Raw genomic sequence first — 16,168 nt, forward strand, 5'->3', positions numbered from 1 at the left:
GTACTTTTGATTCTCAAATTCATATCCATACGCAAAATTTTTCTTTTCCTCTTTTCCACTCCATATGTTATTCAAGACTCCATATCTTAGTCGTTGTTCTTTCTAAATCGAATATTTGATGCTTTTATTGTCCTTTTATTGTTTCTTTGTTTTGATTTTCTCGCTGAACTACTCATTTATGAGGATTTTATTAATAATGGAACAATGTTTACTAGTAATAGTCTCACTGATTCAATGAGTCCAAATTAAACAGCTGTATGGGATCCACTTTGATCAATAATATTATATAAGAACATTAGCCTAACCATATCATCAAACAATTTTAACTCGAAAAAGATTGCATCACAGAATTACCAAGTAAATGAGTCTGCCGCATTTAAATGTATCAAAGTTAAATACCTTCCTCCAAACGTAGTGCAAAAGGTTGGTACAAGAAGGGCCAAAAAATTCCAGCCCACGGCTCAACATTGCAAAGTCTGCCTCAAAATGAGTTACGTCTCTGTCTTTAGTTGCTGCAAAAAGCGGCAGAAATGTCATTGAACTAAACTGCAATCAAACTAGTATCCTCTCCTAAGCTGAAATAACTTATTTTACTACTTACTTTAAAACAGTGAAAGGAAAATTACCATTTTGTAAAAGTATCTAATGGATGATATTTAAATATAAACATGGTTTTCTTACTGCATTCACATCGAGCTTTCTCTAAAAAATATTCATAGACAGCATAAATATTGTTATATATATGCTGTTATTCATATAATATGCTGTTTATATATTATATTGTTATAATATAATATATAAACAGCATACATATTGTGTATTTCACTGCCCAAACATTTAGAAGAAATGAAGTAATGATGCTAATCCAATCTAGAAGACGTTTTATGTTCTTTAACCTTCCACTATTATACAGACGTGCACAAAAGGCATTGATGAAGTTGAACTTTTGTCTTATCATGACTGGAACGATTAAGAAATGAAAGCATTCGATTAATTGAAGGCATTTTTTTTCAGAGGTTTGTATAATTTATTAAGACTGATACGGTAGAAAATCTTTATTGTACGCTTTTGTCCGGAAGACATTTCGTTCAGACTCAGAAATATTAATTGGCGCAACAAAGAAATGTGATAAAAAAATCGTTATTCATCTAGAGATTCTACATTCTTAAAAAAATATGGTACACTGTAACACAAGATCGTGGATTCTTTTTTAAAACAAACAATGATTGGAATTATCTATAGCGATATCAAATAATAATTTATTGCATTTCTTAGAAAAAAAAAACTAGTTGGTTTTAACATGATGAAGCAATTTATCACACATCTTATAATAACAAGTCTTTTCAAGCTGATATTTTTGTTTTGAAGCTACTATGGCTGCCCATCTGTTTTATTATCTAAAATTTGAGGTTAACTGAAAGTATATTTATTCAAACAACCTATACTTTTAATGAATTCAATGCATTTTTTAAAGTGAATTCAGCATTTAAAATCAAGATAAGAAAATAAAGTTCGCACATTGAAAAAAATAGTCTGAAATTTCAAAAGAGACCTACTTGCATTTATACATATTCTATATGTTCAATAGAAAGAAATTCAAAGTTTCGTCATCTCAATTTTTCAGTTAATCTGTTCAGCCAATTAATTCTAATTTGCAATTTTATTCATTTTAACTTTTTTTGTAATACAATATTTTCGTCAAGACTGCATGATTTTTCGATTACCCTTTCATTCTTTTTATTGCACATAAGAAGCAAAACCATGTTTGTATAACTTACTTATATTTATTTTTTAATAGTTTATTGATAAATTAATAAAATAATAAATAATTAATTAAAAAATAATATTTCTGTTTGAATGCAGGTAAATTTATTTAATAATTTTTAATTAACGAAATATTTTAATAAATTAAGTTTAAAATGTTTTGATCAAAATTTTTCTAATTATTAACTATCATTCATTACATTCATTTCTTTAAATTTAAATTAATACTGTTGAAACGTGTTTGTATAACTTACTTATATTTATTTTTTTATAATTTATTGATAAGTTAATAAAATAACTAATAATTAATAAAAAAAACAATACTTCTGTCTGGATGGAGCTAAGTTTATTTAATAATTTTTAACTAAACAATTATTTTAATAAATTAAATTAAATCAAAAGATTTGATCAAAGTTTCTCTAGTTATTTACTTTTATTCTTTACAATTATTTCTTTAAATTTAAAATAGTAGTATTGAACAAAGAAAATAATCATGCAGAAATAAACTGAATTTAGTACGTTAATCTATATTCAAATCTTAGCTCAAAATTGCGAGTATAAATTTCAGCAATTTATTCAGAAATCTGTTTCGCTGTGGTTACCATAGTAATATAATTATAATAAAGAAAATAATTGCAATACCTAGCAGAAAGGAATAACTTAATTTTCATTTAGTAATTATTTTTCCCCGATGATATGTCCTTGTGTTTTTTGAGATAAAATTTTCTCTATTTCATTACACGGCTTTCATTTTGCCATTACGTATGGATCACTGAAAAACGATTGGACCGATTTAATTGCAGTCATTCAGTAAGAAGAACTCTGGTGTAAAATTGCCTTATTGCCATCGAATATTGAGATCTCAAAATGAATGAATTACAATCAGTGGCGCATTTTCAATTAAGCAGCTAGCTATAACTTCTAAGTTGGCAGGAGTTCGCATGCAGGCCAGTTAAATTATCTTATTTGTCTTGTTGCTAAGTGCATAAGTTTGCAAAAAAAGTAAATTCTATGAATGATTAAAGATAATATTAACATTTTATTAAGTGTCATTAATCAAGTTCAGGTATATTTCCTTACAATCACTTACTTATAAGAATATTTGTTAAGTCGAACATCTGGTTCAATAAAATTGTGGACGAATATGAATGTTGAACAGTCTGAAGTTACAATTAATAAATAAAAATCAATACATTTTCAAAAAATTAATAAAATTAAAAATATTCATCTAAAATAAAGCATAAATTTGTTTAAAATGTGCCGAAATATGGAATTAAATTATCATCTTATTAAAAGATTGATCTTATAACGTGTACTGCCTAGGGCCATAAAATACTTAAATCTGCTGCAATTCAGTAGTTTACAAGCGAAACTCCCGAAAACAAACTTCCAAAGAAATAGTAATAGTTTTAATAAGTTATTGAATATGCAGGGCAATCAAAATTAAAGTTTAAGTATTTTTTATTAGTTTTTGAATTAGTTATATTACGAATGTACTTGGACAAACACCTCGCCATATTACTTGTTACCATTAACTTTGCTACCTTTATTTTATAATTTTTATTCAAAATTTAATCAACATATTTCCTTTGAATATGTCACACAAGGATTATTCTGAAAATGGCACGTTTGACCACAAAATGGATCATGTTTGTATTGTATAATGTGTAATATTGAAACGAATAAATTATCCATAACGTTGGCAAGTCGTCTTAAATAAACCCAAATCTAAAAATTCACAAGGATTAAGATCAGGAGAATATCTCGAGAAACTCATTCACACCACTTTTATTGTGAAAATAATAAAAAATATTAAATGTTAAAAACACATACTTAACTAAAATATTTTTGGGCTTAACTGATATCTTTGGGCCAAATATTAATCATTCCCGTAACACATTTCTATCTTTCGTTAGTTCGTTTTTTTATACCTATTTTACCGTCCAAATTATCTTCCTGTACTTCTTTTGTACAAAGTGATGGAAGTCTGAGTTTTTTTATTTTTTATTTGCAGTTTTATTCATAGTTGTTTGCACAATATATATATACGAAATGGCTTCGCGTTTGGCTAATACTTTCTTTGTAATTGAATTTTAAATACCCAGGCTTTAAGTGTAAGCATATTTGTTTCTTAGAAGTACATTTAGTATCCAGCTATAAATTCCGTATCAAGATTCGTCACTTTGTTTCCCTCCTTTTTTTCTTAGAGGATTTATGGCACTAAAATGTGGACAATTTACAATTCGTTTTACAGATAAGTTAGAGCTAATTGCAATTTTAAAAATCAACTCATAAATATCATATTCTCAAATACCAGTAGTGTGTAATTTAACTCTAAAAATACGGGCAGAAACTAAATTTTGAAAATATTTTAATGTTTAAGCCCATGTGATTTGGAAGTAAAAAAATTTAATTATAACTCAAAAAATGCATTCTTCTGAAATGGCAAAAAGTTTCACCAACAATTCCACCAAATATTCTTAAAAAAATTATTTTAGCTGTAAATGTTTTCAAAAATCAATAAATACATTCATTCTTATTCTGTCGTAATTTAATCAAATTCTTTACAATAATTTTTTTTTCAGTTATTATTGTCTGTTAATTTGTCGAACTCGGACTTTTTTTTTTATCTTGTTGGCTCGAACATTGAAAGTAAGCGAAGGGAAACAGTCTTTAATATTTACCATCAATTTTTTTTATTGTTATTTTATCATTCGAAAATAAAAATTTATTATATACATTCGGAGAAATGATGCGATGCGTAATTGCTATTCAAGCAACACGAAGAAACATTGCTTTATTAGAATAAACACAGTCTCTTCAATTCCACTTCTAATTAAATTCACCTCATTTTTTTTTTTTTTTTTGTAAATTGTTGATTAACAGCTGGTTATTATAAAGATAGAATTATTTAAACTACAAAAAAATAGCGCTTAACAGTTTCTTAAGATATTTTGCTTTTAATTTCAGATTTTTTCCCCCTTTCGAATGGATGGAAAACTCTCTGTCATTCCCTTACTTTAAACTTACCAATAATAATAATAATAAAAAAATCTGGTGTTATTTTCCACACTCTGCGTAATGAAAACATTGCAACATTGTACGAATACTTTATACAACTACGTTTTCCCTTTTAAACTTGGAGAAAAAAAAAAGTTTAAAAAGTTTTTTTTTGTTCTTTCACCCCTCTCAGAACTTCCAAGTCTTCAAAATCTTTTTCTCTTCTTCCGCTTAAAAAAACATCCTTAACATTGAATTTTTAAAAACACATTTTACCTTTTTTTTTTTTTTTAATATAAGTATTTAGATCACATAAAAAAATATTAAAGCTTTTTTCTTTTGCTTCAAAAAAGAAGGAAAAAAAAAAAGAATCCAGCCGTTCCGTAACATTTACTTGGAATTAAACAAACAAAAAATTTATCTTATTCACTTTGGTGTTATTTTCAGTATTTAGCGTTCAATACTTAGCGCGATTACTTTATAAAACGCGCTTTTGATTTTTGTGCTAAACTTACATGGTAGCTTTCTTTTTCTTTTTCTATGTTATTTATAGATTTGTATCTAGTATGTATTTGTATCTTTTGCATTTATATCATATTAAAGTCTAGAAAACAGCCGGAATGAATAAAATGCTTATAAAAAATTGCAGTTGTAATCGTTATAAAGTTTTTCAGCTTCTAACAATTCGAACGAAGTTATAAAAAATTCAATGATTATATTATTTTTATTACTTAATCATAATTCATTTTATTCTTAGTTAATTTTCAAAATGAAAAATTTCTCATTGAGTAAAGCTCAAGTAAAAAAAAAAATGCTTTTATTTGACAATTACGCTAACCCCATCTTGCAAATAAATTATAAAGAACTATAATAAATTATTATATTTATTTTTGTTTTAAGAGTTAAATTATTAATTGCAATAATAGGAACTATGTATTTAGGTTTTCTTTTTTAATAATACTCATTATTAAAATACACTTTTTAATAATATATTTAGCCACTGATATCTAATAGATGCTCATATTTTTGTCATAAAATATATAAAATTAAGTTTTCGAATTTTCTTTTATTTTTGAGTTCCACAGACGTAGCTTTGCAGCATTTAGAGAAAGTCCGACTGCATTTTAACTACTTTTTTTCTTTGTTTTCACTTTGTTTTGAATTACTGAGAGTTTGAGTGGGATCCATCTTCAGTAGACAGCTAAGCGTGTTTATTTCGAAAAAGTTGTTCCAGATATTCTATTTGATAGAAAGGGAAAAAAAACATCCTGTAGAGCAATACTTAAACATTTAAATCTTTTCTAACTCTAGTCAAATATATTGTACAATAGTTTTTACAAAAATTTTCATTATTCACAACATCGGAGTATTGTTGTAATAATATTACAAGTGGATTTGCTTTACTTGCTAAGAGACGAGAAGGCTTAGAACATCAATTATCGCTTCTTGCATGACCATGAGTCGTGCTGCCATCTGGTATTCAAAATAGGAATCTATAGTTTATTTCAAGCGCTTATTAGAAAAGGAATTTCTTCAATTTTAAGCACACTGGAAAATTCCTAATTATATAAAAGGAACAAAATATACATTACCGTTTCACAATTGTTTCGTTTCTATGAAATAAGAATAATTCAGGATAAATACATATTTTTGAAATGGCTTCTCATTTCTGTCGTTCCTTTCAGACAAAATAATCAAGTATTATTTTTATTTAAAAATATTTACATATTTAAAACAAATGCTTCAGTGTTTACTTGCATTTAAAATTGCATGCTATTATTAGACTTATTTAAATTAGAAAGTGTTTATTTTTTTAAATTTGGTTACGTATGAAATGTGATAGTTTATAGCAAAAGTATGAAGATATTTAAAAGATATAGAAAGTTTTCACTTCTTTTGGTAAGGATAAGATATTATAGAATAATGACAATATAAATTTAAAATGTTTTATTTTGAAACATTAGGTTTTAAATTTGGAAATGATATATATAAAGATGGATCATAAATTTAAAAATGTGGAGCTAAAAGGATGACTTTGGTATCAACATTTCAGGCATGAACCCTATTTCATGTATCCAAAATGCAAGAAATGAATTAATTATATTTGAATATAGAAATGAATTAATTAATATTTTCATAAAATTACGTAATTGATTCATAGGTAAAACATATTCCCTATTTTGTTTGTAATCGCTTTTCAATATATGTTGCATTTATTAAAATGGAGAGGATAATAGCTTGCTAAGTGATATGTACTGATTTTTTTTATTAAAAAAAATCAAGTAAGACTTTTTGAGAGTATTTTGATATATTTTCAGAAATAAAAGGTTTAATTTGGCAGGAAAAAAATGATGCATCTGATCTGGTGATTGCACCGAAGGGATATAAATATTTCAAACGAGAAAAACATCGTATTGTACTTTATTGTACATTTAAATACTTTCATTCTTTCCTTAATTAGTCTGATCTCTCATTGCTTCTCTTATTATCAATCATATAGTGCTCTGCGCATGTGTTGCTCTCATTTATAATGGCTTGACTCCTCAATTTTTTTCTAGTCTGAAATTAAAAGATGCCTCTGTTTTTGGAATGTCTTATAGATTTGAATAAGAATTTATGTAGAAGTACTTGAGATGAATACTTATTCATTGTCATTCGTGTTGCAATTTATAACGTCTCTGAATGACTCAACCTTAATTTACAAGTTCAGAAATATGATAATATAGTTCTAAAAATAATTCATTCCTACTCAAGGATTCATTTTAATTTCAACTTCTGAGTTTACGGGCTCTTATTTTCCCTTGATGAGTCAAACACTTGCCAAATCAAAATAGCACATCTGAAAACTCCTTTCTAAAACTACATAAGTTTGAAAATGCTTTTACTTCAAAATGCTGATCTCTTCACCCTGCTTTTAACCTTCTTATTTAAATTAAATAAGTGCTTCTAGCAGAGAATTTCTCAAATGCGAAAAATTGAAATCTTTCTTTCAACATGAAGGAAAAAATAAATTTAAAAAATATGTGATTTCCTATTCACTGCTGTTCCTCTTTTTCATGATACGATTACACATACATTAAAAAACTTTGAATGACCTTGTTATATTTTTCAAATAAGAAACGAGGAAGAAAATAAAAAAAATGAAATGAAGAAAAACAGAATCTCTAGCTTGTAAGATCGCAGCATATGAAAGTTTTCGGCATAATCTGTCTTTCTTTATTTATCTTATGAAAATTTATTTTCAATTCTATAACAACAATAATTTCAAAATAAAAACAAAATTCAACATTGTATCGCAACGCACGCGATTTTAAATCCAGTAATTATGCTTTAAAAGAATTGAAAAATATTGTAAATCTTCCGGAAATATTTTTAAAAATTTACAATCATTAAAAAAAAATATTTTAAAAAATTCAAATGGCGAAATAATAATAATTTTTCAATATTGTAATCTAAAGTTTCTTTAAGAAAGCATTAACGTTTTGATTCATTTTTAATTAATTAAAAATCTAATTAACATTTTTTTAAACTTTCATTAGGGAGCATCTGTTTTTCAAGATGGACAAGGCAGCTTTAAATCCACCGATTTGATGGTAGAATGCCTTGAATAACTTTTATGCCCTGCATGACGCTTCTCATGATTTATAGGTTCTTCCAGATTAGAATCAATGTCATGTTAAACCAGGAAGAGGGGGGTCTTACTAAAACTTTTTTCATACTTTTTAATAAAGATGCTATGCCCCTCACCGCACCGCGCATAAAATTGTGGTCTTTGGATAACGCCATCAACGTCTTGTGTGGCAATAGCAAACAATAGTTGTAAAATATAAATCTTTGGTGTGGATCTAGCATTTTCACTGAATCTAGCGTGCAAATTTTGGCTTTTTTTTTTTCTTTTTTTTTTTTTGAGAAAGAGGAGGGATCGATGAATTCCTGGCATATTATTAAAAAAACAATTACCCGAAAATCGTATAGGTATTTTGGATGCCTATTTTCAGACTTATTGAAACCAAAATTTGACATGGATCTACTATTTCAATCATAATATTACGTAATGAAGTCCCTTTATTTAAATCATTGCATTTGTCAGTTATTGCGTTTACATAGATTAAGAAATACACAACGACAGCCGGTCAACCGTCTGAAGGAATTATTTAAAAGTTTAATAAGTATTTGTATTTTAGACGCTAATCCTTTGTAACAAATTTCATTTATCTAGACTGTTATGCTTTTAAATTATCACATTTGCATGAATGCAAAAGCATAGGTCGAAAGACGGTTTCACAGATTTGGTTCCAAATTTGCTATGGATCAATACCTTATATATTAAATTCGTGTGCCAAATTTCAACTAACTCTTTACAATTTGTAGTTATTGTGTTCACTTGTACTCGGACAGCCAGGGAGACAAATTTCCTCTAAATGTGCTTCGGGCAAAATTTGATAAATATCTATAAATTTGGTGTGAAGACTATAAACAAATTTCATCCGTTTAGCTTAAGGCATTTTTGAGTTATTGCAAACAAGCAGATGAATTTCAAAAAAGTGATTTTTCGGACTCCGAGAGGTGGGAAACGTGGAAAATTCATCAAATTCTCAGTCAAATGTTTGATGAAAATAGCTCTTTTTCTTTGCATACTTCGTATAAAAAGAAGCAGAAAAGTAATTAATTTTATAATGATGTTTTGAGATAGATGTTTATAATGACATATTTCAGTTCAACTGTTTTTAAAATCACTGCATAATGGAAATATAATGGCAATGGCAATTTTTTAAATTTTCGCAGGAATGTGCAATCTATAAAACAACTACAGAATCAAAGAAATATGTTTAAAAGATTTGCAATGACGTTTGCCATGTGAGTGGCAAAAAGTAAATAACACTTTTCTCTATAAAATACTAAGGCAAGTAGTAAAGAAGAAATAATTTCAAGAAGTAGAGTACAAGAAATAATTTCTCAATGTCTCATTTTTAAACGAGCTACTTTTTTTTTTCTTCAATATTACAATATAAAGTTTAAACAAACAAGTTGAAAACTTTCTTTGTTATGATGAAGAAATGACAATAATTAACAGTACATATTTTAAGCGTATTAAGATTAATACGAATTCTTTATGAATACATAATAGATTCCATTTATTACTTAGGCACAATGCTTTTTGACATGAATCACGTGATTAGATGAAATAGGTGTTCAAACAAAACATGTCAGAAACATTGTGTCATAATAATTTCGGAATCTATCAAGCACGTTTGAGAAGAACAAAGGGCCCAGCGTCTTAATAGGGTGCAATAAAACATCCAATTAGAATTTTTAGTTCATTTGTCCGCTTTGTCCGGTGGCTTTAATGTCATGTAAATAGACTCCATTGCCAAACAAGAGAACTACATGAAACATCAAATTGAAAATTTTATTGCAATATATACCAAATCCATTTTTAATCAACTTGTCAAACACAGTGAAATTCTCGAATTCTAGATGTCTCATTTTCTACTGAAAAATAAATAAATAAATAAACCTTGTATTTTACTATTTTCCATAAAAATTCTCTAATAAAAAGGAACGAAAGATACAAATGATATTTTTAAACTCATAGGCGTATTCCTGGAAAATAATCAATACAATACTTTATGGTGGAAGATCCTATAAAATCCCAAAAGATTTAGGAAATACAAACAACGGTAACAAAGAAAAAAGAGGTAAAAAAGGTAAAGGAGGTAAAAAAAAAAAAAAAAAAAAAAAAAAAAAAATGCGTTGAAGGACGTTTAAGCGATGCTCCAAATCGTGAGGTCGTTCATCTGACAAAAACGCAAGTTTAAAGTTTATTTTAATATTGAATATATTTTATAAAGAGGTCAAATTTATAAGAAAAAAATGTGACGCAATGAATGTTGAAGCTCTGTTTTTTAAAAATTCTATTGTAAATCAATCATTTAGATAAAAAAGATCAAATTAATAATTGATATAAATGAAATATATTATAATCTGCCTTGAATTGCAATTCAGTTTAGAATTAAATAGAATGTGAGAATAAAAGCTTTCATTAATACATTATGCTCAAAAAATTCTGTGCAAAAAAAAAAAAAGCGTGGCATATTTATAGCTAAAAATGAACATGAATCCCCAAATCAGGGTTTAGTCATGGATCAAGCATTTCATTTTTGCCGGACCTCAACGCTATTTTCAAGTATAAAAGATTTTTTTTCTTTTGGCTTTCTTACTAAGCTTTACAATTTCATGTTGTGTGGTTGGTACAGCAATGTTAGAAAAAGAAACTTAACCTAAAGATTTATTTGAATATCCAAATCTTAACTTGCATGATCAGAAAAAAAAATTATGTATTTCGAATGTTATCTTTTTGTTTAATAACCTGACTTAGTAATGCATCATCTTTATGAAAAATTTTGAAATACATTTTTCATTTTTTATAAAATCCGCCATCGGGCAGAAGAACATTGTGTTTTCATTGTGTTATTAAACTATGGTAAAATGAGTCCCATTCATAAACTTTTAACAGGTGTCTTGTCATTCATGTAAAATGCAAATCCAATCTTTTTTATTATTGCTTTGATTTGCATGCTTACTACTTTACATTTTAGACGAATGAAATACGTTTCTTTTTGTACAAGCTCTTTGGACTAAAAGTGGATACATATTTATTTAAAAAGTGTGGTAAGCAGAAAAATAGTACAATAATCAATGAATAGTATAAATAGATTAAAGTTAGAATTTTAAGATGGCGCAAAAATTGTTTTTTATAGATAACAGTTGAATTTGGATAACTTATAACTAGATAACATGAAAAAAAAAACGAAAGCAAATATAATAGTTACAACCGTCCATTGTAAAAGGGAATTTCGAATTCTGCTATTTAAAGCATTTAACCCTTTGCACTCGGATGGTGCCCCTCACTCACCATTTCAAGATGGTGCATCATTTTGGCGTTTTATTTATTTATTTTTTCAATTTTTATTGTTAAAAACGCCTACAGAATGGTAAAAATATGTAGATTCATTTTTCGGGGAAATTCAACTTGAAACAATTGTATATATTTATTTTTCGGAACAATAAACAAGCGCTTGTATTAGGTGAATAATTATGCATCGAATGACTTTTACGAGAGCAAAGGGTTAAATACATATAAAAAGAAGTAAAATGATTTCGATCGCTCGTATAAGCGTTATAATATGTCGAAGCAAAATAAAAAAATGTAAAAGAAATACTTCCAACTTTTAAAAAATTCTAAATTTTGTTTATTAAGAGAAACAACTAAGATAAGCATTGGAATATTATGAGAGAAAACAGAAAAATTTATTCTTCGGTTTTATAACATATACCTAAAATAAATGTTTAAGATAAAGATATTATCTTTCATATTTATTATTTTCTTCAAAATACCAAGATTCAGTGAAAAGTTGATAATAATAAATTCAACATATGAATGCTTTTAGAAATTCCTTTTTCCCCCGTTTTCTTAAATATTCCTCATATCATCCGTTTACCCCAAAGATAGAAACATTTTTACTTTTTAGTTACGTAAACTTTTGGGTTTCCCCATGCCTCTCAAAATTTCATTACCGAATTGTCTGGAATCGATCTTGTGGCAAGAGTAACATAGCTAGACCCCAAAACGTAGTAGAATCAAAAGCGTACTGTAGTTCCACTTTTGAATGAAGGGTATTCGAATTTCTGTGTCAGAAAAGATGTGTGTATGTTTTTTGTTATCTTTAATTTTATGACAGAGTGAGCGTCCCTTTTATCAAAGATCATGCTTAAACAATGTACCTGAAGATGAAATTCTGTCTTACCGTTACAAAAATAATAAATGATGTTGCTCTATTGTAAAATATCCTCCCTTTCTTACTTGATTCTTACATAAATATTTGCAAATACTTGTATATAGTTTTTCTTTCAATATAAAAATATTCTTTATATTTAATGGAAGAATCTTTTTTAGATATATAATGAAAATCCAATTCTTAAAAGGAATAAAAAGATTGAATATAATAAACATGTTTTGATCTCTATAGTAAGCAAAATGTTTATTTGTCCAGTAATGGAATTAACCTGTTTGGTACTTGCATATATTTTAATCAGCGGCCTCTATTGGTAAACATTTCGAAGTATCTATATAAACGACAATGGATTTGGATTTTAGCAATTTATTGTTATCATTTTAAAAGATCTCCATTGAGTATTATTGTGTTATTCAATGTATAAAGACCCCAATCATGGAACGCTCCAAATTACATTTTCGACATTCAATGCTGCTTTTTTTTTTATTTGAAGAAATCTGTTGCCAAAGCCCACTTTTAGAAGCTTATGGCGGTGTTGCTCCTTCATATTCCAATTGTCGATTTTGGTTTCAATTATTTAAGAGTGGTGATTTCGATGTCAATGGCAAAGAACGACCCGGAGTACCCAAAAAATACGAAGACAATCAATTACAAAACTTATTAGACGAAAAGAGGAAAAAGTTATAGAAAATGATGAAATTATTTTGATTGATATATACTGTACCAATTTTTCTCAATAAATGCCATTTTAAAGTGAAAAAATAATAAAAATACATGCAAGCACCTAATATTTGGTTATATATTTTGTGAAATTAAATTATAGCATTTTTCAGTTGTTTTAATTTTTTTATAAATATTTGTTCCCAGCCTATATAAGAGATATGCCATTTTAACATTTCTTTAAATAGAAGGAACTTTCGCTACTAGTTCAATTTAATAATGCTAACGTCTTTTTTTTAGCAATATCAAAATTATTATGCGATGGAATTTATAATTTTGAATTTAAATCAAATACGAAAGACGAACTTGAGCCAAATAAAAATTTAGATGCAATAATTTTTTTAAATTGCATTTATTACCTTAAGCAAGGTACAATATAATTCTTTACACCATTCAGGACATTTTTCAACAGGGAGTACATATCCCTAACAATTTAGAAATTAGCTATTGCGTCACGATCAAAGTATCTATTCATTGTCCTTTTGAGATAAACTGATAAAAATAGCAATGGAAGGCAACCTATTTTAGATACACAATTTTAAAAAAATTGGTTATTTTCCAAAATGCAAAAGAAGCTGTTAAATTTTTCATCTAATCATTTAAAAATATCCTTCAGGAATATTTAAAAAATTTAATTTTCTTATAGATTTAGTCGCAATATTACGGAATATATAGATTTGAAATGCACAAAAGAAGATTTTTTAAAAAAAATAATAATTAGAGAATGTATTAGAAGTTATTAAATATGTATTAGGGAATTTAATTTTTAGAATTATGCAGCAGCACAACGTAATATAATATTCGATGATAGACGCATTTATTTATCTCGATTGTGAACGACAAAAGCGACTCCATTGTTTGTCTGACTCAAAAGACATATTTCATTCCTCTCGTTTATAGATACGTAGCTTCTCATTTTATAGCTATAATTCTTTTTTAAATAAAAGTATTATGAAATAAGTCTTTGAACAAAATTACGTTTGCCTTCATAAATTATTCAAAACAACAGGATATTGTAATCTAAATTGAGTTTTTAAAAAAGATTTAATCGTCAGCAATGATAAAATAAAGAAATAAGATAGGACATATGATTTTTACACATACAAAAAAAAAGGAAAATGCCAATGGCTTTTCCAGTTTATTTCTAATGTCTTCAAATAAAAAAAAGTTAGGTAAACATCTTGGTCATCTCACCTTTTTAGAGAGTAGTAAATGTTTCAAATATTCCATGATGACTCTCTACAAATCAATTTAGAACTTTCAAAGAAAGAAAAAACTGCATTCCAAAAGCACAAACAAAAAGTTTTAAATCCTTCTTAGGATAGATATAATATGCATCAGTAACTACTAAAAGCATATGATGCCTTCACACGCCTGTTACAGCTAAAAACCGGCTGAAATCGAAACGTTCCGTAAACCCGGAAAGATATTAGTGACTCACAGTAAACAATTCTCAATACCTTACAATGAGAAATGTATCATTAAAGGTTCAAATGACCGGTAAAATCGCGAAGAAAAAAAAATGGATGGTCATCCCTTACTGACGATTCCTTTTTTAAAAAATCGCTTGCCAGCTGGGACGTAGGCGTGCATGCACGCATTCACCCATGCATGCATGCAAGCAGGTGGTCGGGGAAAGAGCTACTCCGACATTCAGAACGATTCTACTCTCCGCGTTGGGACCATATTGCCCGACGAGCGTCCTCCTGCTCTTTTTTTTGGACTCTTCTCCCTCTCACACAGCTCGGATTTTATTCAGTAAATTTTATTTTTTATCAACGTTCCGTGTTATCGTTTGCGGATACGGTCGTTGTTGACGTTTCTCGATGAGTGCAGTGCTCGGCCATGTTGTGCTCCGTGTGCCATCTTCTGAACAACCAGAATGGTTTCGGCAAGTACACACTTTTACTCTGATTTTCTCTTATTGTTGATTTGATATATTCTATATGAAGTGGTTTCGTTGATGTGACCTGCGTGAGGGCTTCTGGTTCGTAGTTATTGATCGGAGCTCGTGAAGTGAAAAAAAAAAAAAGACAGCGTTTGTTTGCTTCGGGGACGTCCGGTTTTTCAGTGGGACGTTCAGCTGATCCGCCAATTCAACATTTTATTACTTGTTTTCGTCATCTTGTGGAAAGAGTTTTCTGTATCTGAAAATAAAATGCGATAGATTTCGGATGGTCAAACGCCATATGTGTGTTTAGATTCAATACTAAAATTTGAGTTGTTTGTATTCATGACTTTGTTTACAAATACATCTCTGTACTCTCTCTTTAGCTATGCTTTATTCTGATGAATTTTAATCATTACATATTTATATTGAAAATATTTTTATTTTCTTATAAGAAGTGGTCCATAGCATTTCATTTTATCCAAGTTGTGTAATCTTTACAAAGCATTTAATATAAAATCCAAACGAAAACAGGAAATATTTTTTACCGATTATATTACTGCTTTTGCTTCTTAATAATAAATATATAGAAGACAAAGCTTCGTCCGATATTTTTTTCCTCTTTTGAAAAGAAGACAGCGTTTTCTTTCTAAATATCTCCCTCCCGATTTTTTTCGGGGAGGGGGGGGGATATTTAGATACGAATCATGTACCGATTACATATGGATATTCTTCACTCTTACCTACATATGAACTGGTTATTTAAGTAAAAAAAGAAATTATGATTGCATTTATTTTTACATGTTACGAGTATTCAATACAATCTGCTATATTGCAGTATTCATTTTACGGTTTATCTATCATTACTTATATTTTTGAACTTGCACTCAGTTTTACCACTTTGGAACCGGGTTCGAGATGGTGCTATGTGACATTGCCAGCATGGGAACATACAGAAAAAGGCTCTAATATATTATAAAAAAATTCTAAACGATAGAAT

At 28.0% G+C, this 16,168-nt stretch overlaps 1 protein-coding gene across 5 annotated transcripts in view; it reads left to right on the forward strand.

Annotated features, from left to right (window-relative positions):
• Window positions 1-16,168, forward strand: part of LOC129989456 (uncharacterized) — a 302,200-nt gene that overhangs the window by 165,744 nt on the left and 120,288 nt on the right. The window contains exon 1 of one of the 5 annotated variants that reach the window (XM_056098006.1): window positions 14,940-15,171. The exons of the other annotated variants lie outside the window; for them this stretch is intronic. Coding sequence (XP_055953981.1) covers window positions 15,126-15,171 — 46 coding nt within the window. The 5' untranslated portion in view covers window positions 14,940-15,125. Of the gene's footprint in view, window positions 1-14,939; window positions 15,172-16,168 lie in introns of those variants that run through there. 5 annotated transcript variants of the gene reach the window in all.

Source organism: Argiope bruennichi, chromosome 10, assembly GCF_947563725.1.
Source record: "Argiope bruennichi chromosome 10, qqArgBrue1.1, whole genome shotgun sequence".
NCBI lineage: Eukaryota > Metazoa > Arthropoda > Arachnida > Araneae > Araneidae > Argiope > Argiope bruennichi.